We start from the raw sequence: 23,153 nt of genomic DNA on the forward strand, positions 1-23,153 counted from the left end.
TAGCTACTGGTCATATTTACATAATAATATTTTTATTTGTGTATATATTCGAATGAAATGGCACACATTATACATAATGTTTTATAGTATTTTTATTTAATAGTATATCTGTCACTCTTTATAGTGTGGGTAATTTTATTTAATTTTTATTAAATATAATTGATTTACAATGTTGTGTTAGTAAGTGATTCAGATATATATAGATGTGTGTGTGTGTGCGCGTGCATGAGTGCACTCACTCTTGTCTTAACTCTTTGCAACATGGACTGTAGCTCACCAGGCTCCTCTGTCCATAGAATTTTCCATGCAAGAATACTGGAGTGGGTTGCTGTTTGCTGCTTCAGGGGATCTTCCTGACCCAGGGATCAAACCCACAACCCACATCTCTTGCGCCTCCTATGTTGGCAGGCAGATTTTTTACCACTGCACCACCTGGGAAGCCATATATATATATATATATATATATATATATATATATATACACACACACACACACACACATATATTCTTTTTTAGTTTCTTTTTTATTATAGGTTAACATAAGATATTGAGTATAGTCCCCTGTGCTATACAGTAGGCCCTTGTTGTTGATCTGTTTACATATAGTAGTGTGTATATTTTAATCTCAAACTCCAAATTTATCCCTCCCCCACGTTTCCCCTTTGGTAACCATGAGTTTGTTTTCTATGTCTGTGAGTCTATTTCTGTTTTGTAAATTATCTTTATTTTTAATGGCTATATACTCCTCCATAGTATAAATGTATAACTCATTTAATCAATCCCTTTTCATTTTAGGTGCTAACAGTTGTTCATGCTTATATACAGGGGTGTATATCCTTGCAGAGAAATCTGTTCACCACCATGATGTTTTCATTAGTAAATTTCCTAGAATTTCTGGTTCAAGGTATAGACTGAAGTGATGCATGCTCACAGTGAAAATTCAAACAACACAAAAGTTTATATTGCTGATAGGTATATACTCTTCCAGCCTTTTTTCTCTGCATGGTCCCACACATATATGTACGTGCACACACACACACACTCATAGAAGATAAAACAGTATCCTGTTATGCATACTGTTCCAAAGCTTGTTCTTTTATAAAAGATACAGTAGATCATGAACATCCCACCTGGTCTATAAGTTCACCTCATTTTAAGTTGCACAGTATTCCAGAATATAGGTATTTTTGTCAGCCATTCCTGTCTGGATAGACATTTAAGTTGCTTATAGTTTTTCTCTCATAAATTTGGTGGCAGTAAATACTCTTGTTAGTAGAACTTTCACACGTGTAATTCTGTAGGATAAATTTCTGGAAGTAGATTTCTGGGTCAAAGGGTGTTAGGAATGTACTGAAGTTCAGTCTCAGTATTGGTATTCTACCAAAATCTGATTTTTAAGTTTGGCTTTAGCCAAATATCAAAATGCTTGCCTCATGATCACTTCTGATTTCCTTAACCTTGTCGTCAGTGATCACATGGTAGCCTGGACGTCAACAAAATTCCTGTTTTACTATTGACTCTGTCTGCTATGTAGAATAATGCCCTCCCCCAAAGATGTCCATTTCTATTATCTGAGAGCTGTGAATATGGTAAGTTACATGGCAAAAGGGGATCAAAGATGCAGACAGAATCAAGTTTGCTAATCAGATGATATTAAAATAGCTTATCCTGGATTATCTAGATGGGGACAAGAAGGAAGCTGAAAAGGAGGGTCAGAGGGAGTCAAGACTATGGAAGAAGAGTCAGAGAGATGGCTTTGAAGATGGAGTAAAGGGGCCACAAGCCAAGGAATATAGGCAGCTTCTAGAAACTGGAAAAGGCAAAGAAATGGGTTCTTCCCTTTTGTCACATTCATTTTAGCCCCATGTCAGACTTCAAACTATAAAATAGTAAATTTGTATTGTTTCAAAGTATTAAGTTTGTGGTAATTTGTTAACAGGGCTTCTCTGATGGCTCAGTGATAAAGAATCTGCCTGCCAGTGCAGGAGATACAAGAGATGTGGGTTCAATCCCTGGGTTGGGAAAATCTGAAGTAGAAAATGGCAACTGGTTCCAGTACTCACGCCTGGAAAACTCCATGGACAGAGGAGCCTGACAGGCTACAGTCCGTGGGGTCACAAAGAGTCGGACACAACAGAGCACACACAGAATTTGTTGCAACAGCAATAGAAAACTAATATAGTGATCAAGAGGTTTCTGGTCTAATAGAGCAAATCTGGTTAAATAAGTATTTATAGCATGGAAAATAAATGAAGAAAATATCTGATGAGTGTCCTTGACAAAGGAACACACATGGTAAAGATCATGGGTAGTTTTGGAATCATAAGCACATAGTGCTTTGTCTGTAGCCTTCAGCTGTTTCTTCAGAGAGTCCCTTCAGTGCACAAGGATGTGTTGGTGAAAGGCAGAGAATTGACAACTTTCATCACTTTTCTTCAGGCAAAGACATTACTTGACCTGTCTGAGATTCAGGAACTGTCTTGTCACACATATACAAGTTGCTCAAACAAGAAACTGCAGCCATTAGGTGTTTGAGTACAGGATAACAAGAAGCCTTATCACTATTTTTTGATAATACCAGCATCGTAGGACTTACTAACAACCAATGGTTGCTTACAACAAAAATAGTTTGCAGGAACCTGATAAAGGGAACTGAAACCAATTTAATTTCCTCTCTTTGGGTTTAAAAAAAAAAAAAAAAGGGGACCAGGCATACTTTCCTGTCCTTATACACTGAGAACAGGCAAAAATAACTTGGCTCTTTGCTTCAGCAAGTACTTGATCCTAGAAGACTGTGAACTAACAGAAAGAGCTTACTTGTCAAAACTAGCATTTTATTCATCAATACTTGCTTAAAGGCTATTGCCTCACAGTGCCTATCAATCCAAAATTATTGTTATAAACTCTGCCAAATTTCAGTCAGTTTCCTGCTTTGCAAGACATTCCTTAAATCTACCCAGTTTGGGTCCTGTGTGTGTGTGAGTCACTCAATCGTGTCCGACTCTTTGTGATCCCATGGACTGTAACCCACCAGGCTCCTCTGTCCACGGGATCTTCCAGCCAAGAATACTGGAGTGGGTTGCCATGCCCTCCTCCAAGTTTGGGCCCTAAAGCTCTATACATATCCTCTCTGACTTTCCCCTCTGAGAAACTGTTATGCCACTTTGGCAGTCTCTTTAATGCTGTAAGTTTATTAAATTTAACTTTACCTGAGCAGATTTTCAGGGGGTCCTTTGGAGAGGTTTACTCAATAGAAGTAACCTTGAGAGCACTAGTCTACTTACTGTGTGTGCACATGCGCTCAGTCATGTCCGCCTCTTTGTGAACCCCATGGACTCTATAGTCTGCCAGACTCCCCTGTCCATGGGATTTTCCAGGCAAGAATACTGGAGTGGGTTGCCGTTTCCTTCTTCAGAGGATCTTCCTGACCTGGGGATCGAACCCGCATCTCTTGCATCTCCTGCATTGGCAGGCAGAAACCCTGCTCTGAAGATTCTCCTATATTGTCACTCCAGAAAAAATCCTGCAGTTGGTGTGTATGCAATGGAAGCCGAGTACCACATGGATATTCATAGACAATTTTGTTTTCTTAAACTCAAATCCCCTTGCTTCACACAGCAACAGTTCTAGGTCCAAGGCCAATGGAATCTATTTCTATCAGAAATAAAAATATATAAGTGAAAATAGCAGTGTTACCTCTGATATTTAGTGTTTCCTTCAAGTAAAGCAAAATGCTTCAGTTTGTGTGTTTGCTTCAGTGAAATTGTATCATCAACCTAGCATCAAGTCCAGGAATTGAAAAGGAGATAAATCTTTACCCAGTCAATTCACTATTAGAAAGGAAGAAAACTTTAATAACTTGATGACAGCATCACTGTCAGCTGAACACTTTACTGTAGAACCTACAGAAATAAATCTGGCTTCTTTACTCACTGTTGAAAATGAATGACTATTGAGTACCTCAGAAGTACACACAACAATTGACCAGCCCATGGTACTTGGAAATCATGGTGCCCATGAGTATTAAAATGTAAAACTTATAAAATCTGGCAATAAATAAAATAAGTATAATTATCTATAAAATAAATAATTAATATTTTGAAATAATTTTACAATAAAATAAATTACATTTGCATTTGAAAAAAATAGGTTTATGGTACACATCTGTTACACACAATTGTTAAAGATATGGCCAAATTTTTGTCCAAAAAGTTTATATTAATGCATAAAGTGTGTACCAGTATACGTTGTTAAGGCTCTGGAGATACACTGCCTAATTGTCCTCCAGAAAACATGAGCCAGTTGATTCTCCAACACTGAAGAATAATGTCTGTTTATCTGTTGTTAAAAGAGAATTTTTCATGGAAGTTAAGAATAGGAATAAATAATGGTTATTTCATGTGCCTGACCACATCTGTGACTACATTCTCTATGCTCTCAGTTTATCTCCCCCAGGGACTGGGAGCCCAGTTTGTATCAAGATCATCCATTCTGCAGTTGGAAAACTCTTGTTCCATTTCTGCCTCCTAAAATAACAGAAAAAATGTCCCTTTTCGATTCCTCTCATTATTTCTCCATGCAGTGGGAAAATTTTTTCTACCTTACCTCTTCATCAGATGCAGCCACCTTTATGCAAGGAGTTCCATTTCCATCTTCATATGAGGCATGGGCCAAGTCTTATTTCTCACACTTAATGTGGACATGAACACTCAAGAGCAAGCATCCACTCACATACCTCCCAGACACAGCTGGTTGACACTGACCACTCTGGTTTTCAGTTCTCCAGCTCCTGGCAGTTCCCTTTCTTTCCTACAAATTTAGCTTTGCATTTAAAAGAATGGTATACGTTAGACAGCATCTCTGTTTGTAGTCAGAGTATTTTCAGGTTATCTTAATCTGTCACACTGATGGAACTAGAAGTCCCCTTCAGGGATGGCCATGATGGTCAGATTAGCTCAGAAGGAACTACTTACTAGAACAAAAGGCACATTTGAGTGGACATGATGCCCCTAGCTCCCTGTCATGTTGGAAGCATCTGCTCCTCTAAGGAGTTTGCGTGGAGGGTGATCAACTGCGCACCATCCTGGCTTATTCCTGTGGCTCTGCCCACACTGATGATTACTTGTTTCCTTTTGTGCCAGAACTGACCAAACAGACCTATGTAATGATGAATGAGCTAGAAACAAATGGGACCAACTGCCATGACAGAGGCCAAACCTTCCCTGACCTGCAGGCCTCAGGGCTGGCTGCCCAGGAGTTCTGTGCATGGATGTTCAGGATGCCATATGCTATTCTAGCCAATGATGGGAAATGAAGAGGGACTTGTAATGCTACAAATGGCTATTTCCTGTGACACCCAACAAAATGTACCCCTGTGTTTTCTGTTGTTATTTAGTTGCTAACTCTTTTAAGACCAACTAGACTGTAGCCCACCAGGTTCCTCTGTCCCTGGGGTTTCCCAGGCAAGAATACTGGAGTGGGTTGCCATTTCTTTTTCCAGGGGATCTTCCTGACCCAGGGACTGAACCCAGGTCTCCTGCATTGGCAAGCAAATTCTTTACCACTGAATCCCCTTTACTATGTTCTATTCCCTGAGCTGTTCTAAAGACCCAGGAACCCCAAACAAGTCCTGGTAATGACAAGGGCAACCAGAGAAGGTAAAGAATCTGAACTCTCTAAGGCCTCCAGCTGCTGGGACAATGACCATTGCCTGGACACATCTGCCTGTTTGGCCACATTTAAAGGAAACAGGAGGACTGCCCATCAAGGCTGTGTGCACACTGTCAGTGCTGATCAGTGACAGCCCCCATGTGCCATCAAGGGGAATGACGTCTGGGGCCTTCACAGCTGCTCTGGGAGTCTGTTTTAGGACCACTGTGTACCTGCCAGTCAGTGAAAGAGAAGGGGGCTGGACAGCAGAGAAGGGACAGCCCTCAGGGAAGCCTTTCGGCTTTCTCTCAATAGAACCCCCATCCAGCTGCTCGCTGAAGGCCTGAGGAGCAGAATCACGGGGCCTTTGATTGGAGAGGTACTATTTAGTTCAATCTTGCAAATAGCGCAGGTTCTGCAATCTCCTTGTCGGACAGCCTCCCACCATGGGGTTCTCACTACTAACTTCATGGCAGGAATGATCTCATTTTAAGCCTCCTCTTATTTTATAATAAGAACCTGCCTTTCAGTCATTTCCACCTACACCCCATCCTCTCCCTGTTGCTGAAGAAGGGAGTCCTGCCTTCAGCTGGCTCAGGAACACAGAGAGCTATGGCCTGAGCCATGAGAACCAGGGCTCCTCGGACCCAGCTCACCCAGAATGGCCATTCAGGAAAGGAACGAGGCTGACCAGTGGGACCAAGGCCTGCCAGGGGCTACTTGTCCACTTTCTAACTGGAGACTTGTTAGGACCCCACCTCTACATAGGGAAGACGTCCTCCCAGATAGGAATAAAGTTATTTGGGAACTTCCATGGTGGTACAGTGGTTAAGACTTGGTGCTTCCACTGCAGGGGGCACAGGTTCCATCCCTAGGGGTGGGATTGGGACTAAGATCCCACGTGGCATGACCAAAAATAGAAGTTTTGGATGAGCACTGAAAGTCGAGACCAAACAGTTATTTTATCCTGTCCCTGCATATAAGACAGCGTGTTGAAACCAAAAGCGTTCTGTGGAGGTAGTCAAGGGTGTCCTTTGAAGGCTATTCCGGCAGGCAGGCCACTGTGTTCCCTGGACTGGGCCCCAGGCTCGGAGCAGAGGAGTTGGAGTCTGGGCAGGAGTGCTGGCAGCTTCTCTAGAGCAGGCAGGATTTACTGGGGATCTCATCCTTCAGTGTGCTGGCCCTGAGTCTCTATTTTCTGTGTGCCTGCTGGAGGCCCATCATGGTTTTCAAATAATTGTGCTGGACAGAGAAAGGGGGAGAAAATAGGAACTGATTAGGACCTGCAGACCTAGCAAGGCCTCAGAAGCCACACCACTTATATCCATCCCAACATTCTTCCTGCAGATATCACCGTTTGGGGACAAGGACCCCCTCTGACTAGTCCCAGTTCTGTGAGAAAAAAATGTTCCATTCAATCTCTCTCATTCTTTCATCCTAAAGTGTAGAAAATGTTTTAAATGTTGAAAAGCAGATATGCATGTTTCAAGGGCTCACTTGAAAGAAATAGAACTGCCATATGACCCAGCAATCCCACTCCTGGGCATACACACTGAGGAAACCAGATCTGAAAGAGACACGTGCACCCCAATGTTCATCGCAGCACTGTTTATAATAGCCAGGACATGGAAGCAACCTAGATGCCCCATCAGCAGATGAATGGATAAGGAAGATGTGGTACATATACACCATGGAATATTACTCAGCCGTTAAAAAGAATTCATTTGAATCAGTTCTAATGAGATGGATGAAACTGGAGCCCATTATACAGAGTGAAGTAAGCCAGAAAGATAAAGAACATTACAGCATACTAACACATATATATGGAATTTAGAAAGATGGTAACGATAACCCTATATGCAAAACAGAAAAAGAGACACAGAAATACAGAACAGACTTTTGAACTCTGGGGGAGAAGGTGAGGGTGGGATGTTTCAAAAGAACAGCATGTATACTATCTATGGTGAAACAGATCACCAGCCCAGGTGGGATGCATGAGACAAGTGCTCGGGCCTGGTGCACTGGGAAGACCCAGAGGAATCGGGTGGAGAGGGAGGTGGGAGGGGGGATCGGGATGGGGAATACGTGTAACTCTATGGCTGATTCATATCAATGTATGACAAAACCCACTGAAATGTTGTGAAGTAATTAGCCTCCAACTAATAAAAAATAAAAAAAAAAAGAAAGTTTCTCACAAGAATTAGGTTCAAAAAAAGAAAAGAAGAGGGCTTTCTCTCCAGAGGGATGGGGGCCCATGTACTCTGAAGGGCTTTCCCTCTGCAAATCAACTAGATGTTCATGAATCCTACCTTTTAATGCACTGCTAGGCTCTTGGGAAGCAGCTGGGAAAAGGAAGCTGAAACAACATCAGTGGGCAGGGCAGTGAGCAAGCAAATGCCAAACCCACCAAGTTGGAATATAGAGGTGAATCCTAGATTCCCCACATGGTGAATCTGAACTGAAACTGAAACCTCCACTTTAAGCTGGAATTATTTTTTACTGTGGTAAAATACACATAAAGTAAAAATTTCCACCTTGGCCATCTTTAAGTATACAGTTCGGTGGTACTGAATACATTCATAATGTTGTACAACCATCACTACCATCCATCTCCATAACTTCATCATCCCAAACTGAAACTGCATATGCATGGAGCAATAACTCCCCATTCCCCTCTCCCCCGAGGCCCTGAAAAGCACTATTATACTTTCTCCCTTTACGACTTTTAAGTCAGTCGTTTTATTTTTTAAAATATCATACTGGTGAATACTTGATTTACAATGTTACATTAGTTTCAAGTATACAGCAAAGTGATTCAGTTATACATTATGTATACATATAGTCATTCTTTCTTACATTCTTTTCTCATATAGGTTATCACAGACTATTGAGTTCCCTGTGCTATCCAGTAGGTCCTCATTGATTACCTATTTTATATATAGTAGTGTGTGTATGTTAATCCCAAACTCCTGATTTATCACTCCCTCCCGTTTTCCCTTTAGTAATCATAAATTTGTTTTTGAGATCTGCGTGTTCCTGTTTTGTAAATATGTTCATTTTTATCATTTTTAATTAGATTCCACATATGAGTGATATTATATGATACTTGTCTTTCTCTGATTTACTTCACTTAGTGTGATAATCTCTAAGTCCACCCATGTTGCTGCAAATGGCATTATTTCATTCCTTTTTTATGGCTGAGTAATACCACATCTTTATCCACTCCTCTGTCGATGGACATTTAGGTTGCTTCCATGTCTTGGCTCTTGTAAATAGTGCTGCAGTGGATAATGGGGTGCATGTATCCTTTTGGATTATGTTTTTCTCTGGATATACCACTAGGAGTGGGATTGCTGGATCATATGGTTGTTACATTTTTTAGCTTTTTAAGGAACCTCCTTACTGTTCTCCACAGTAGTTGTACCAATTTACATTCCCACCAACAGTGCAGGAGTGTTCCTTTTTCTCCACACCCACTCCAGGATTTATCATTTATTATCTGTAGACTTCCCCCACCTCAGCTTTATTGAGACATAACTGCCATAGAATATAATACCGCGTAAGTTTAAGGTATACAATGTGTTGATTTGACACACTTACATATTACAAAATGACTGTAACCATAGCATTAGCTAACACTTCTATCACTTCACATAATTACTATTTCTTTTTCTGTGGTGAAATCCTTTAAGATTTACTCTCTTAGCAACTTTCAGGTATTGATATATTATTAACAGCATTATTAACTAAAATCGCCATTCTATACATTAGACCCCCAGAACCTACTCATCTTCTAACTGGAAGTTTGTATCCTTAGACCAACATCTCCCCATTTCCCACACTCCACCCCCATTTCCTGGAAACCACCATTCTAATCTCTGTTTCTGTGAGTTGAACATGTTGTTTGTGGACTTTTTAATGATGATCGTGCTGACTGGTGTGAGGTGATACCTCAGTGTACTTTTGACTTGCATTTCTCTGATAATTAGTGATGTTGAATATCTTTTCATATGGTTTTTGACCATCTGTATGTCTTCTTTGGAGAAATGTTCATTTAGATCTTCTGCCCCTATGATTTTTTTTTTTTTTTCCAGTAAACAACTTAGTTTTTTATTTGTCCAAGGCCAGCTGTTGCAGGCACTGAGGCCCCAAGACTTCCAGAAGGGATGCGGGGAGCGGGCCATCCTGCCTCCCAGGTGCTGCCTGCCCTATCCTGCTTCCTGCAGGAGATGGGAGAGTAGATAAAGTATACCCTTGTGCCATCAAGTATCTCTTCAATTTTGTGAGTGTGTCATTCACTCGTGTCTGACTCTGTGACCCCATGGACTACAGCCCACCAGGTTCTGTCCAAGGGATTCTCCAGGAAAGAGTACTGGAGTGGGTTGCATTTCCTTCTCCATGCCCCTATGATTTTTGACTATCTCATGTAAGTGGAACCATTTATTTCAACTTACGCCATGTAAGTGGAACCAGGTAATTTCAACTTATTCAGGACTCCTAGAGTTTAAGTTCAATCACATTTTTGGTCAGCTGAATTTCAACAAGGTACCATACAGTTCAAGAGAAAAAGAATCATTTTTTCAACAATTGGTACTGGGAAAACTGAATATCCACACAGAAAAGAATAAAGTTGAATGCCTGCCTCACCTCATATGCCCCCTCCTCTGAGCCGAGAGGGGTAGGTCTCTCTGGGGTCAGATAAGGAAGCTCCTGCATAGTGGCCACAGTCAAACGATCTCTGAGGCTGGGCTGCCTATGCCTAATTGACCTCACTCCATCCTCTCCCATAGAGCCCTGCCTTTCCACAGAGGCAGGGCCCTGTTCACTGATCTGGGCCTCCCTTCAGGGGCCAGGGTTAATAAAGCTTAATGCTCACAGCATAAGGCTAAGTGGCTGCCTGGGAAAAGCCATCCTCTTGCTGAAGGAGTGGGCCCAGGCAACTAGGATGGGCAGGTGACCCTGCCCCAAGCCACAGCTGACTGAACCAACACTGCACACTTAACACAAGGAGAGCCTAGCTGGCCTTCGCACAGTGGCCTCCATCGGAGAGGCTCTCCCCAGTAGGCAGTGGCCTCAGGGGAGCCCCCGGCCCTGCCCTGGCATGTGAACCACACATGGGCTGTCTTGGCACTCACTGACCATGTCCACGCCTGGCCAAGGCCTATGGAACCACTACTGTGTGCCACTCTGGAGTTGGCAGAAGATACCCACTGACTCTGGGTGACTCTGGATTTCCCTGGCTGGCATTTTCCTCCTCTGCCTCTAAAGTGGGGAGGGTCATCCTGGGTGTCCCAGTACTGAGGTCACTGAGGCCTTGCCTTCCTGGAGACATGGATCCCCCTGAATTACCTTCTGTTCCATCTTGACCTTGGCATTGTAGAAGGAGACAGAGTCAGGACCCTCGGGCAGCATTGTCTGCTGCAGCTGGCTGAACCTGTCCTGGTCGTCTTCTCCCTAGAAGAAGCCCAACTCAGCACAGACCCTTCACCTGGAATCGTCAGGATCCGCTCTGACAGGGCCTGTGGTGGGCATCGGGGCAGCCCCTCGCTGGGCTGGCAAACCTCCACCAGGAGAGCTCACAGTCCTCCAGCCCCAAGTTTCCCAATGTCATCACAGACGCCTGTAACCGCCATCAGGACAAGATGAGCCACTCAAGAAGGCTGGCAGCAGCACGTGGTGTTTTCTGGGTCCTCAGCCCCCAAAGCTGGGGAGAGATCTGTACCTGCCTGCCTGCCTGGGGCAGCTGCAGGAACTGCCATGCTTGAGGAGAGGACAGGGGGCACCGCCCACTGCTCTGTGCCACTCACCAGAGACACAATCTTGCTGAGAGGCATCATGCCTGGCCGGATGCTGCCACCCGGCCTCAGTGCCATCTGCAGGTCCTCGGGGATGAAGAAGGACTCGTTGTACCAGATGTCAAATTCTGCAGGGAGATGCAGAGAGAGTGCTGTGAGGGTGGGGAGTCTCGAGGAAGCAGGTCAAGGCTGTGTGTGCCTGTCTTGTGCCTGTCACAGGCTTGCCCGCTGTTCACTTCCTGCTCCCAGGTCTCAACCTTTCCCATCTCCATTTCCTGCCCTCGGAGTCCTGGAAACACATCTAAAGCCCCATCCCCCTGCCTCTGCCACAGAGAAGTTCTGAAGCCACTTCTAGAATCCAGGCTGTGGCCCTGCCCTGAGCCTCCTGGAACCCCAGGTGGCTGGCCAACCTCCCCAAATGGCACACCCGTGAGCAGGCGATGTCGACACTGGTCCACCAGGTGCTGGCAGTACTGGATCTCAGCCCTGAGGTCACGGAGGTCCTGATACTCCGTCCGGTACTGCTTCTTGAGGTCTTTGAGCTTCAGGATCAGCAGGAATTCCTCCTCATCGATGATCATCAGCCCTTTGTTCTCATACTCACCTGCAAGGGGATGGAGGAGGTCAGGGAATGAGGGGCCCACCTGGGGTGTGGGGAGGAAGGTGGTCAGAAAGAGGGGGCAGTGCTGGCAAAGCACAAATACAGGGTGAGGGGAAGGGCTGGCAGTGCAGCGAGGAGGTGGACAAGGCATGAGAAGGCTGGGCTACCAGGACAGGTCTCACAGGGAGAGGGAGCTCAGGTCAGGGGACCACACGTCATATTTAGGACCAACAGGAGAGGTGAGTAGAGGAAATGGTACAGATGGCCCACATTCCATGGTCATTTTGATCTTAAACCCCATTAACCAGAATATCCAGTAAATACCTCTATTATACAGGTGTTTATCTTTTTCATAAGTTCTATAAACAAGCTGCCATGACTGGCTAGTACCACAAGGCAGTTGGGCAAGGTTCCTTATTAACAGTAGATGTAAACCCAAATTTCAAATTGTCTTCTTAATTTCAGCATTCACCAGCTACCTTGTTAGAAAGCATCAGACATCTGTATTGTGTCTGGTGGCTGGCAGAGGGCTCCAGGAGGGAGGGGTAAATCATCCTATGAGTTGTCATCTCCACTCACGGTCTCTGCACAGTCCTTTTTAAGGTCTGTCAGCTTGATGAGGGTTGTTGGGTTAAGACAGAATTATCTGTGGAGCCACTCACCTGGCGGTCTACTGCCTAGGGCACTTGAAAGTTCAGCAAAGGCATCCTGTCAGTACCCAAGCCCAGGCTCCTGGAGAGTTAGTCCTGTGTGTGACTGAGGTGTGTGGCCAGGGTGCATGAGGCAGTCCCCAGTACCTGGGGAAGGCATTAGCACTTCCACTGATGTTTATGGGGGAGAAGTGAGGCACATGAAGTGTCACTGACACCATGCATGGAGAAGCAAGGGCTCCAATTCAAGGTGTCTGCAGTTGGGGGGCCAGAGCTGCCCTCACCTTCACTGCAGGGCAACCTGATCAGCGGGCTGTGGGCCAGTTCCAGTGTGGTTACTTGATAGACACAAATCTTTTTTTTTTTTTTGAGCTGTACCATGGGGAATGTGGGATCTCAGTTCCCTGACCAGGGATCAAACCCACTCCTCCTGCACTGGAAGCACCGAAGGACCACTGGACTACCGGGAAAGGCCCAAAAATCCATCACAGGGTAGAGACTTTACAGCACTCTGTTGAGACAGGGAGTGATAACATCTCTTATATTTCCCAGAGGTTCTCTGATTATCTCCAAAGAAAAAAATTTCTAAGAGTTGAACTTAAGATGATTTTCTTTTTTTTTTTTCATGGAAGACATGTCTCATGTCTAATGTCCCAAATTAAATCACCACTCTGGGCTGACAAGTGGCTACCAGTCAAGGTACCTAGCAGGTATTTTAAAAAATGAACTACTTGATTTGTTCCCTTAAGATAAAAGTTATTTTACTTGGTATTTTACCAACCAATGGGAAAACAACTGCTTGGGGGGTAGGGAAGGGCAAAAATGTTTTCTGATATTCATAAAATCTTAACTATTTAAAAATACTGTTTATTTTTTCTTCTTCCCATCCTTTAAAAATATACATTTTTCAGGCATATTGACGAGTAAGTGATATATCAGCATAATATGCATATGACTTAAAATATGTAAATATAAGGTTGCATATTCAAAGACCTGGAGGAGGGCATGGCAACCCACTCCAATATTCTCACCTGGAGAATCCCCATGGACAGAGGAGCCTGGCGGACTACACACAATCCATGGGGTTGCAAAGAGTCAGACACGACTGAGTGATTAAGCACATATTCAAAGAAGGTGTGGGCAGAGGGACAAAGAAGGACTCTGGCTCCCCAGGGCTGACCAGAGCCAAGTGATGCCCAGAGATGAGGGCTGCACCCCGGCATCCCCTGTGGCTCCCCTTCCAACTCGGTCCTCCAGTACCCACAGCCACCCATCCCAAGCAGGATGACTGAGATCCCACTGTCCCCCAGCTACCTTCTCAGCACGCCTACCTTGCTTCTCCCGTAGTGACTTCTGTAAATTGAGTGCCTCCTTGGTCACGTCAATCTCCCGCTTGATGGCATTGATGCGCTGTGTGGTCTCGCTGGCCCTTTTCCTCCGCTCGTTCAAGATGGATTTGTTTTCTTTGAAGATGCGGTTGATCTCACTACCCCGCTCATTCTTAAAGTCCTCAAAGGCCACAGGCTTGGCGGGTGGGGTGCTGGGCCTGAAGATGGAGAGGGAGATGAAGGGAGAAAAGGGGCAGCTGTCTTGGAGCCACCGGGCACTTCACATTTCTTCCCTGGGGCTTCTGTGAGCTGGAGGTCAGAATTCCTGGGCACTACCTACCCTAGATGGGAGGTAAACTCTATAGGAATGATTCTCTCATCTCTGTTCTATTCAGCCCACTGCAGAAAATTAAAATAAGGAAAACAAAAAAACAAAATACCACTCATTACCTACTGGCAATCACACTTGAATGTATCTCCTTCAGGAATTTATTTGATAAGTTTTTTAATATTTGGATCATGCAGTATATATAATTCTGCATCCTTTTTCACAGAAGCATTCTTTCATGCTATTAAAAACTCTTTGAGAATTCTAGTTATTATTAACTAGATGTAAGATGAAGTGCCGGGTAGGTGAAAGCAGATTGTCTGCAACTTACTTTGAAATCCGTAAAAAAAAGATGGATGAAAATATGAAGAGAAAGACACATGATGAAATACTATAGTAACAGTACAATCAAGAGGGTGTTCACTATACAGATCTTTCAATTTCTCTGAATGTTTGGAAATGTTCACAAGCTGGAGAAAAATTCTTCATGTACATCTTTGTACAATTCAAGGGAAGAGAGAATCATTCACTTGGTGCCCTTTCCCTAATTGACTACTGAAGGTGTTACCAAAAAAATTTTCCTTTTGCTTTTAAAATTAATGACACAATCTTTTTATATAAATTTTTGTCTAAATCTCTGATTATTTCCTCAGGACAGATTCCTAAAAACTCAATTACTCACTGACCGGGGGAGAGGAACTGCGTGGCTGGAGGAAGGGTCTCATACTTGAGAATTTTGTATCTTTTGAATATATTACTTACCCATAATGTGCAAATTTAATTATTTAAATAATTGCTATTTGGAGGGTCTGAAATGATTTCATGTATAACTCTACACGATGCCAACTGTACACGATGCCAACTGTACACGATGATAACTGTACAGGGTGACTCCTGAGGCTGAACCAATTTGCACTTGTATAAGCAACCATGTTTCTTCTTTTGGGACTGCTCCTAGTCTTTGCCTGTTACCCCTATTTTATTTCTTTTCTATCTGCAGGTGCTCTTTCCACATCATACTCTGGTTTTGTATGATCTGGCACAGGAGCTAGCATCAGATGGTCACCTGGGTGGGCGTAATTCCTCCTTTGGGGAGTCAGAGGCCAGGGGCTCAGTATTGGAGGTCTCCCGGTCCCGCACAAGCATGTCTTTGACATCCCCATCCTTGGAGGACGGGGTCAGCTGGGTCTTGGAGGCAGAAACATCCAAGTCCTTGCCGCTCAGAGGACTGCTGGCACCCTCCTTTCTTGCTGAGGAGCTGGAAGGAGAAGGGAGGGGGACCCGGCTCAGTGCCTCTGACACTGAGGGGAGGAATCTTGCTCAACACTCATACACCAGAACCCCATTCCACTCAGCTCCCGTCTTAACACACACCTCAGGCAAAGGAAGAAGAGTACAGCCCTAAGCCATGCACGTGGGGAGGAGGAGGGAGCATTTGTCTCCCTTTTATCAGCACAAGGGGTCCTCCCTCAGCCGTCTTGGTAGGAGAAACCTGGGAGGAACAGGTAGTCTCCAGTTTGGAAGCATGAGGACCTTGGCGTGGGCCACAGGCTCTAAGGAGCATCCTGGCTGCTGAGGCAGGAGTCACACAGGCGCCGCTGGGAAGGAAAGCAGGGCCCTCACCCTGGGCGCGTCTGTCTGAGGCTCAGCAGTAAAGACAGACACGTCTGTACCCCTGCTCTGACCAGCCCATGACCTGCTCACCCACCTACATCAGTGCCCACACCAGCTCCCCGGAAAGAGCCATCTCTCTCCACATGATGGCGCCCAGGGCCCTCCCTCCCAAGAGGCACGTGAGAGCAGGGCTGAACTGAAGGGAGGATGTCCGTGGCTCCCTCCATGACTGCTTCCTTCTCTGTTCTTCTTGCAACAGGTGTGGCCTAGGGACCAAGCCTCGATCTCCCTGACACACGGGTTACCTGACAGCAGGACAGAGGGGTGACCGCCCTCCTGAAGAGGCAGGAGGAGGCCAGGACATCCCGCCACCCGACGCCGGTCCTGCACATGACAGTTTTCTGCCGTCAGCTCTGACCCATGTCCTTTCACAAGGAAAAGGTGATAATGGTAACAACATGTTGCTATTGAGGTCTTCCAGGGACGGGGGCTGCGTTTACTCACTTATCCTCAAAACCAGCCCAGTGACTGATGCTATTATTATTATTATTCCCACTTAGGGGGAGGAAACCGAGGCAGAGAAGCTCTCATGCCTCACAGAAGGTGACCCTCTTGGGTGAGAGAACTACACAGTAGGGAGGTGAGCCCGAGAGTCACCCTCAGAGTGGGGGCTTTGTCCACCACAACACAGCACTTCCCAGAGAGGCCGACTCATTAAGGGCACCTTGACACTCCTTCCACCCTGCACCCACAAATGTGTCTTGCCTGCAAGTTGAGCTGGGGTTTTTAGGGGACATATGGGTGCCAATTAGCTGGGTCACAGAAGGAACGTGGTGGTAGGGTGGGTTTCCATGTGAAGTACCAGAGGGCGAGTGGCAACCCAGCTTCTCATTTCCACTCTACCAATCCTCAGCAGTGTGACCTTGGAATGACCTCCCCTCTCTGAGCCTCGGTTTCCTTATTAGTAAACTGGAGACATGAACTCCCACCTCACAGACCCGCTGTGAGTATGACAGATGAGCAGTCCCAGCCTGGGCCCCACAGATGCTGTTAGTATTGGCAGGGGTGATGTCCATTGTGACCACCCCACCCCGTCACTAAGACCGGGGGAAAGGAGGGACAGCTGTGTCCCCTTCACCAGCCAAGGAGGGCAAGGTGCTGATCAGCGGGAGCAGCAGGAAAGTCACTCACCTGAGCTGCTCTTTAAACATCTTCTTGGACTTGGATTTCTTCCCAGGTTTGGTAGAGAAAGGGGCGACTCCGAGTCCAAAGCCTTGTCCATCAGGCTCGCCCACTAGGTGGCCGTCAGCGTCTACGAGCCCTGCCTGGACAGAGGCCAGTCACAGGTCTGCAGGTCAGATCAAGTGTTCAGGCCCCTGGTGGACATGTTCATCCCACACACTGAGAGGTGGCTCCTGCGGATGTCACTTCAGGCTGTCCCCATGTCAGCTGTCCCTGACCACCCCACCAAACATCCACTTTCTGCGCCAACTGTTCTCATAGGTGGTGTCTCATCCACACTCTTGAGACGCCTGAGGCCCATTTCCAATTTCTCACTCACTGGACAGGAGTTCTTTATGTGGCCAGAGCAGGGTGTTTTGAATTCATACATGGTTGACTCTTGCATGGGTCATTCCATGCTCATGCTGATGTTAACCTTTACCTGTTACAACCCTAGATCTGCTTTAATGCAGGGCACTCACTGCCTCTGGCAAGACCCGGGAATGCAAAACTCTGATGTGAGTCTTGTCAGTAAGAGGCAATTGTGCTTACCTTCTGGACAGCAGAGATGGCTGCATAGTCATTCTTGTCTATGAGGGTGTACTTCCTGCGCAAAGCAGACTCCACTTCCTGTTCCTGTTGGCTTGGGAGACAGAGTGAAAGAACCCCTCACACCTGGGGCAATCTGAGCCCACTGGGGCGAGCACCAAGTTCTGGAGTTAGAAGTTGTTTGTGTGTGGCCCCTGAGACAGAGTCACGCCCTCATCCTGAGCCAGACCAAACAAAACACGCTCATTCTCTGCTCCCCACTCCCCAAAGCATGTACCCACTGTCCAGTCCCCAAATCCGCAGGGGTCACCCTATGTGTCAAGGACAGCTGCTCTAAGATGACCTTTGACAAGGACCCCAAGCCTGCATCATGCATCCCCATCTGTCTCTAACAGGCCCTTCGGAATCACGTGCCCAGCTTCTGTGTTACCACCCAGCACGAGCCAGTCGGCTACAGGTATGTCTGTACCCCAGTAAACCACAAATCCCTCTTGAGGTGGGGAAGAGGGTGCCAGGAGCATCAGAACGCCCTGCTCTGGCTACATAAAGAACTCCTGTCGAGTGAGCGAGCCCAGGAAACCAGGGGCTGCCTCCTCTCTGTGTAGCCCTCAAAGCGGGGGCTGTCCTCCCCACTTCCAGGAGGACCTGAGAGCTCAGAGGCAGACTGCTGGGGTCACCCGGGGCTGCCATACCCAGAGGCCTCTGATCCGGCTCCTCGCACACCAGACAGAAGGCAGAGCACCTGGAGGCCGGGCACCCAGACCATGGGAAAGGAAGATGGCAGCCTGATGCAAGACTGGGTGGGTGTGGTGGGTCCCTTACCTCAGCACCACCCGGAACTGGTTGAACACCTCCTGGATCTGCCTGAGGTTGATTATCTGGAGAGGAGAGCAAGGCAGAGGTTAGACCAGGGGCACCATGGGACTAAGGCTGTGTCTGTGGAGAAATCAGGACTCCTTGGCTAAGCCTGGGACCATGTGTCTCAAGAAGGGCCTTGTACCAACACCCTCTCAGCAAAGTGGCAGTCAAGCCCTCCTCAAGAACAAAGAAACCCTTGATTAGTAGTTTGGAAACTATTTACTGAGGCTATAAAAAAATCACCTTTTCTGACTGAAGAGTTATATGAAGTTGAAATGACTGTAGTTCTTGAAGGTACTAAGAAAACATCTAAATAAAATTAACTGTCCTCAGCTCTCTCCTGCTTCCAAAAGGAGCCATTATGAACCGTTCTGTGTGGGCACAGACACATACACACACCTGCGGCTGAAGGAAGACCATCAGCCTCTCTTGACCGCATTGCCCTCTAGCATTAGCCTTGACGCCTCGGTCATTCTGGGCCTGCCCTCTGGCAGCTGCTCACAGCTGCTCACAAGGCTCTGTCCATGAGCCCCCTGATGAGAGGTCTGCCAGCCTGTGCTCTGAAAACAGAATGCCTCTTTACCCCTGAGAGTCTTCCCTTTGTGGCTGCTCTATTCCTCCTTGGCCCACTCCAGCATGGGCCCTGGAGGGATCCGCCTTAAAGACAACCAGCATGACCGTCATCCTTTAATGCCCTCCCCCTGCCTGCCACCGACAAGCCCCTGAGGTGTTGCATCTCAGTTCATCCTAGCTCGGTTTCCCTCCCCACCATACAGGTCAAGCCACCAGAGTACACGCGCGTGAGCATTTTCCTGAGGCCACTCAGCAGGGAGACTGCTGAGCTCCAAGAGTCAACCCAGAGCAGCTTGGCTCTAGAATCTGTACTGGTGGCCCAGTGATGGACCACCCCCACTGTGTTCAAGGCTTGGACCACCTCCCACGTGGTCAAGGCTTGGACCACCCCCACTGTGGTCAAGGCTTGGACCACCTCCCCTGTGTTCAAGGCTGTGGGCCACTCTGTGGGGCACCCACAGCCTTGCGACCCTAAACATGGATGCTGAGGCCTCAGTGGGCTGAAGGGCCCTGAGGCCAGGAATCCAGCACCACCTACCCTACACCCCCTGCACCCTCTCAGTGAGGTTCCCAGGCTAGCGCAGCATACATCATGGTGTGGCTGGGAGACAGAGGCCCGGGCCAGCCAGACATGGTGGTCCTGAGAGGCTCCTTACGTCAATCTCTTCCAGCGTTCCCTCCAGGTACCTTCGCACCTGGGAGTTGATCTCAGCAATCTGGATTTCATCCATAGGGTCATAGTTCACAAGGGTACGGTTGGCCTTGGAGAAGGAAGAGGAACATACTGTTAAGCTCCAAGCGCCCGAGCCCAAGCAGGGTGGCAGGGACCATTCTGAGGACCAAAGTGGGGAGGCTGGGCAGATAGCCTGGCTACCCAAGTCACTCCACTCCCTTCATCACCATGTCCTAGTAGGGAGGGCCTGACTCACAGGCCAGGTGGGTGGGTCAGCACAGGACAACCAGGTGAGGCAGGGAAAGAAAGGCTGCCAGACAATGGCCTGCTCCTCCAAGCCGGAGGGCTCTGCTGGCTGAGTCTCAGCAGACTGTGGGATGAGGAAGGGAGGGGGCGCCTCTGCCTTGAGACCCTCTGGACCATGAGCATCAGCTCAGACCAGCACTGGAGGTCTCCTGCCCCCCACCCCTACCTTCCAGCTCCCTGCTGCCCCTAATAACCATCCAGCGTGTCCACCTCCCTGACCTTGAGCCGTCATCAGGCTGTCTGCCTCTGTACCCCCACCTGCCAGGCCTGTGGCCCCTGCCCTTCATCCCCCTGCCTACTGCCTGGCTCTGCTCCCTGACCATCTGACAGCCCTGCCCATAACTTGTTCTTCCAGGGTCTCTGTCCAACAGACATCCCTGATCCCCAGGCCTTCTGCCCCCGCAGTCTCTGTTCCCTCAGTCCCCTGTCTACTCAGCCCCTGACCCTCGTGGCCCCCTGTCCACCCAGTCCCTCTGCTCACCCAGCCCACCCTCTGATCCATCCCTGCTGACTCACTGCCCCCTTCTAGTCCTTCTGCCCACTTGGTACCCTGACCCCAGTCCCTCCAGGATTCCGCCCACCACCTCTAGCCCCTTACCAGGCTGTCATGGATGGCTAGTTCCTGCTTGAGCAATGCTAGCTCCTTCTCCAGGTTCTTGACCATTCTCTGCAAGGGAAGCATATTGCGGGGGGCGGGGGGGTGGGGTGGTAGCATAGAGGACAGTCAGAGAAGCCACTTATAATTCCCCATCCCGTCCTTGGACATCCTGGCCCTTGCAGGTAATCTGTGGAGTGTTATCTCAACATCTGGACGATTCCCTCCCAGCTGGTGACTTTTCCCCAGCTGGGTGAGTTTAGAGTTTGAAGGGGTTTCAGCACTTCTCTGTCCCTTGCCTCTTACTTGCAGGGGAGACTGAGAACAGAGTGAGTATGGGCACCACTAGGACCACCCTCAAGCCCGACTCCAGGAGCTCCAGCATACTTCAGTCCACCAGGGTCACCGCCCTGTCCGCGCAGCCTGTGCCTCCAGGACGCTGTCACCCTCATCCTCTGCAGCCACTGCACAAAGCCTCAGCATTCCCCACTGACAGGCATGCCACCTCCATCCATTGCTGCTATAAACAATGCTGCAGAACACCTCTGCTCTTACATCTTTGTGTAGGGTAACAGTGACCTATGCGCTCTGTGACCTGCCCCGGTACTCCTTGCCTACGCTTCTGCCCCTGCTCACACCACTCCCACCAAGTGAGCACACTCCTGCCTCTGTGCTGCCTGTCCCCTCTGCCTGGGACACTCTTCTCCCAGGTATTCGCATAGCTCACCTGGCTCAAGTCTCTGTTCAAACACTGCTAAATTAGGCGCCCCTCAATCACCCCATGTAAAACTGCAATCCCCTCCCACTCTCACACCACTCTTTTTTAAAAATCTTGCTCTAGTTGTTTTTTCATAGAACATACCCTAGAACAGTGCTAACAGAACTTGCTGTAATGATGGAAAGGTTCTGTTTGTGCCACAAGCCACACAAAGCTATGGAACACTTACAATGTGACTAGTGGGACAGAGGAAGTGAATTTTTTAATTTTTAATTTTATTAGAGCACTTCCTTGGCGGTCCCGTGGTTAAGACCCTGCACTTCCACTGCTGAGGGTATGGGTTTGATCCCTGGTTGGGGAACTAGTATCCCTGTGGCATGAAGTGTGACCAGAAAGAAAGTTTTGTGTTTTTGTTTTTTTTTTTACTGATTTCAGAAGCCACGTGTGAGTAGTGGCTACTGTATTGGACAGTGAAGCTCTAGAACCTAACCTATTTTAGTTTTAAGAAAAATTATATATATTTAAGTTATACAACATATGATGTTTTGATATACATGTACCCGGTGAAATGACTACTATAGTCAAGCTAATTAACATATCCACTAGTTACCATTTTTTGTGTATGTGGTACAGCTTCTGAGATCTACTTCCCTTGCAAATTTTCCGTATACAGCACACTACTAACTATATTCACCATGCTATATGTTAGATCCCCAGAACTCTTAGAACTAAAAATATGTACTCTATGACCCACATCTCCCATATCTCAGCCTGCCTCCTCCCAATCCTGGTAACTAACTGCTCTGCTTTCTGCTTCTATGAATTTGACTTTGTTAGGTTCCACATATAAGTGAAATCATACAGTGTTTTTCTTTGTGTATGTGGCTTATTTCACTTAGCACAATGACCTCGAGGTTCATCCATGTTGTCGCAAATGGAAGAATCTAGAACTGACTGATTTATGTTTATTAAATCTGTCTCTCCCATCTCCAGTGAACTGTCAGCTCTTCAAGACAGATTTGTGTTTCTGTTGATCCACTGACGTGTCCCAAGTGCTTCAAAAAGTGCCCGGCACATAGTAAGTACTTCATAAATTTTAGCTGAACGAAAAAATGATACATTTCTAGAAGCAGAATTGCTTAGTCATTTTACATGTGATAGATACTGTCCTTGAGTCTTGCATATAAGCAGCCCAGGACTTCACGTTGAGAACCTTCGGTGTGAACAATAGGCTTCCTTTAATTGTCAAAAATGGCCACTAGAGGGAGCCCCTGACAGCTGGGTCTCAGGTGTAGTTGTTTAGTCCCTAAGTCTTGTCTGACTCTTCTGCAACCCCATGGACTGTAGCCTGTCAGGGTCCTCTGTCCATCTGGTGACCAAAGCAGTGACCAGTCTGTAGCAAGGGGTCCTGGTGGCTCACTGGCAAATTAGGGCACGAAGCCTGAACTCAAGACACATGACCAGGGTCCAAATTCTGACTCTGCCCCTCTGGGGAACCTCAAGATAGTCCTTCAGGTGGACTTCCTATGAGGTAACTGAGGGAAGTCCTATGAGAGAGGACTGGTGGCCAGCCCCTACTCATCTTCACCCCCTCGTCCCAGCTGAGGGATCTCAGTTCTAGAAAATGCACTCTACCCAGCTAGGGAAACTGGCTGAGCTGCTGGGGACCTCCAGCTTGATGACTCCTCCATCCAT

At 47.0% G+C, this 23,153-nt stretch overlaps 1 protein-coding gene and 1 long non-coding RNA gene across 21 annotated transcripts in view; one reads left to right on the top strand and one right to left on the bottom strand.

The window, feature by feature from the left end:
• LOC122424807 overlaps nucleotides 1–23,153 on the top strand; it is a 58,538-nt gene that overhangs the window by 16,919 nt on the left and 18,466 nt on the right. For 13 of the 17 annotated variants that reach the window (XR_006264558.1, XR_006264552.1, XR_006264555.1 and 10 more), the window contains 3 exons: nucleotides 16,225–16,406; nucleotides 18,131–18,192; nucleotides 22,452–22,536. This is a non-coding gene — a long non-coding RNA (uncharacterized LOC122424807). Of the gene's footprint in view, nucleotides 1–16,224; nucleotides 16,416–16,525; nucleotides 16,606–16,878; nucleotides 16,969–17,202; nucleotides 17,320–18,130; nucleotides 18,193–22,451; nucleotides 22,537–23,153 lie in introns of all 17 variants that reach the window. The other 4 variants (XR_006264548.1, XR_006264547.1, XR_006264550.1 and 1 more) reach the window with 4 other exon arrangements.
• KIF9 (kinesin family member 9) overlaps nucleotides 6,587–23,153 on the bottom strand; it is a 36,520-nt gene continuing 19,953 nt past the window's right edge. For 3 of the 4 annotated variants that reach the window (XM_043442997.1, XM_043442996.1, XM_043442995.1), the window contains 11 exons: nucleotides 20,744–20,812; nucleotides 19,823–19,927; nucleotides 18,558–18,613; nucleotides 17,739–17,829; nucleotides 17,157–17,290; nucleotides 15,418–15,609; nucleotides 14,027–14,241; nucleotides 11,872–12,048; nucleotides 11,457–11,572; nucleotides 10,999–11,103; nucleotides 6,587–6,891 (listed from right to left, as the gene is read on the bottom strand). In XM_043442997.1, coding sequence (XP_043298932.1) covers nucleotides 6,841–6,891; nucleotides 10,999–11,103; nucleotides 11,457–11,572; nucleotides 11,872–12,048; nucleotides 14,027–14,241; nucleotides 15,418–15,609; nucleotides 17,157–17,290; nucleotides 17,739–17,829; nucleotides 18,558–18,613; nucleotides 19,823–19,927; nucleotides 20,744–20,812 — 1,311 coding nt within the window. In that variant the 3' untranslated portion in view covers nucleotides 6,587–6,840. The remainder of the gene's footprint in view (nucleotides 6,892–10,998; nucleotides 11,104–11,456; nucleotides 11,573–11,871; nucleotides 12,049–14,026; nucleotides 14,242–15,417; nucleotides 15,610–17,156; nucleotides 17,291–17,738; nucleotides 17,830–18,557; nucleotides 18,614–19,822; nucleotides 19,928–20,743; nucleotides 20,813–23,153) is intronic. The other variant, XM_043442998.1, reaches the window with a different exon arrangement.

Source organism: Cervus canadensis, chromosome 22 (genome assembly GCF_019320065.1).
Source record: "Cervus canadensis isolate Bull #8, Minnesota chromosome 22, ASM1932006v1, whole genome shotgun sequence".
NCBI lineage: Eukaryota > Metazoa > Chordata > Mammalia > Artiodactyla > Cervidae > Cervus > Cervus canadensis.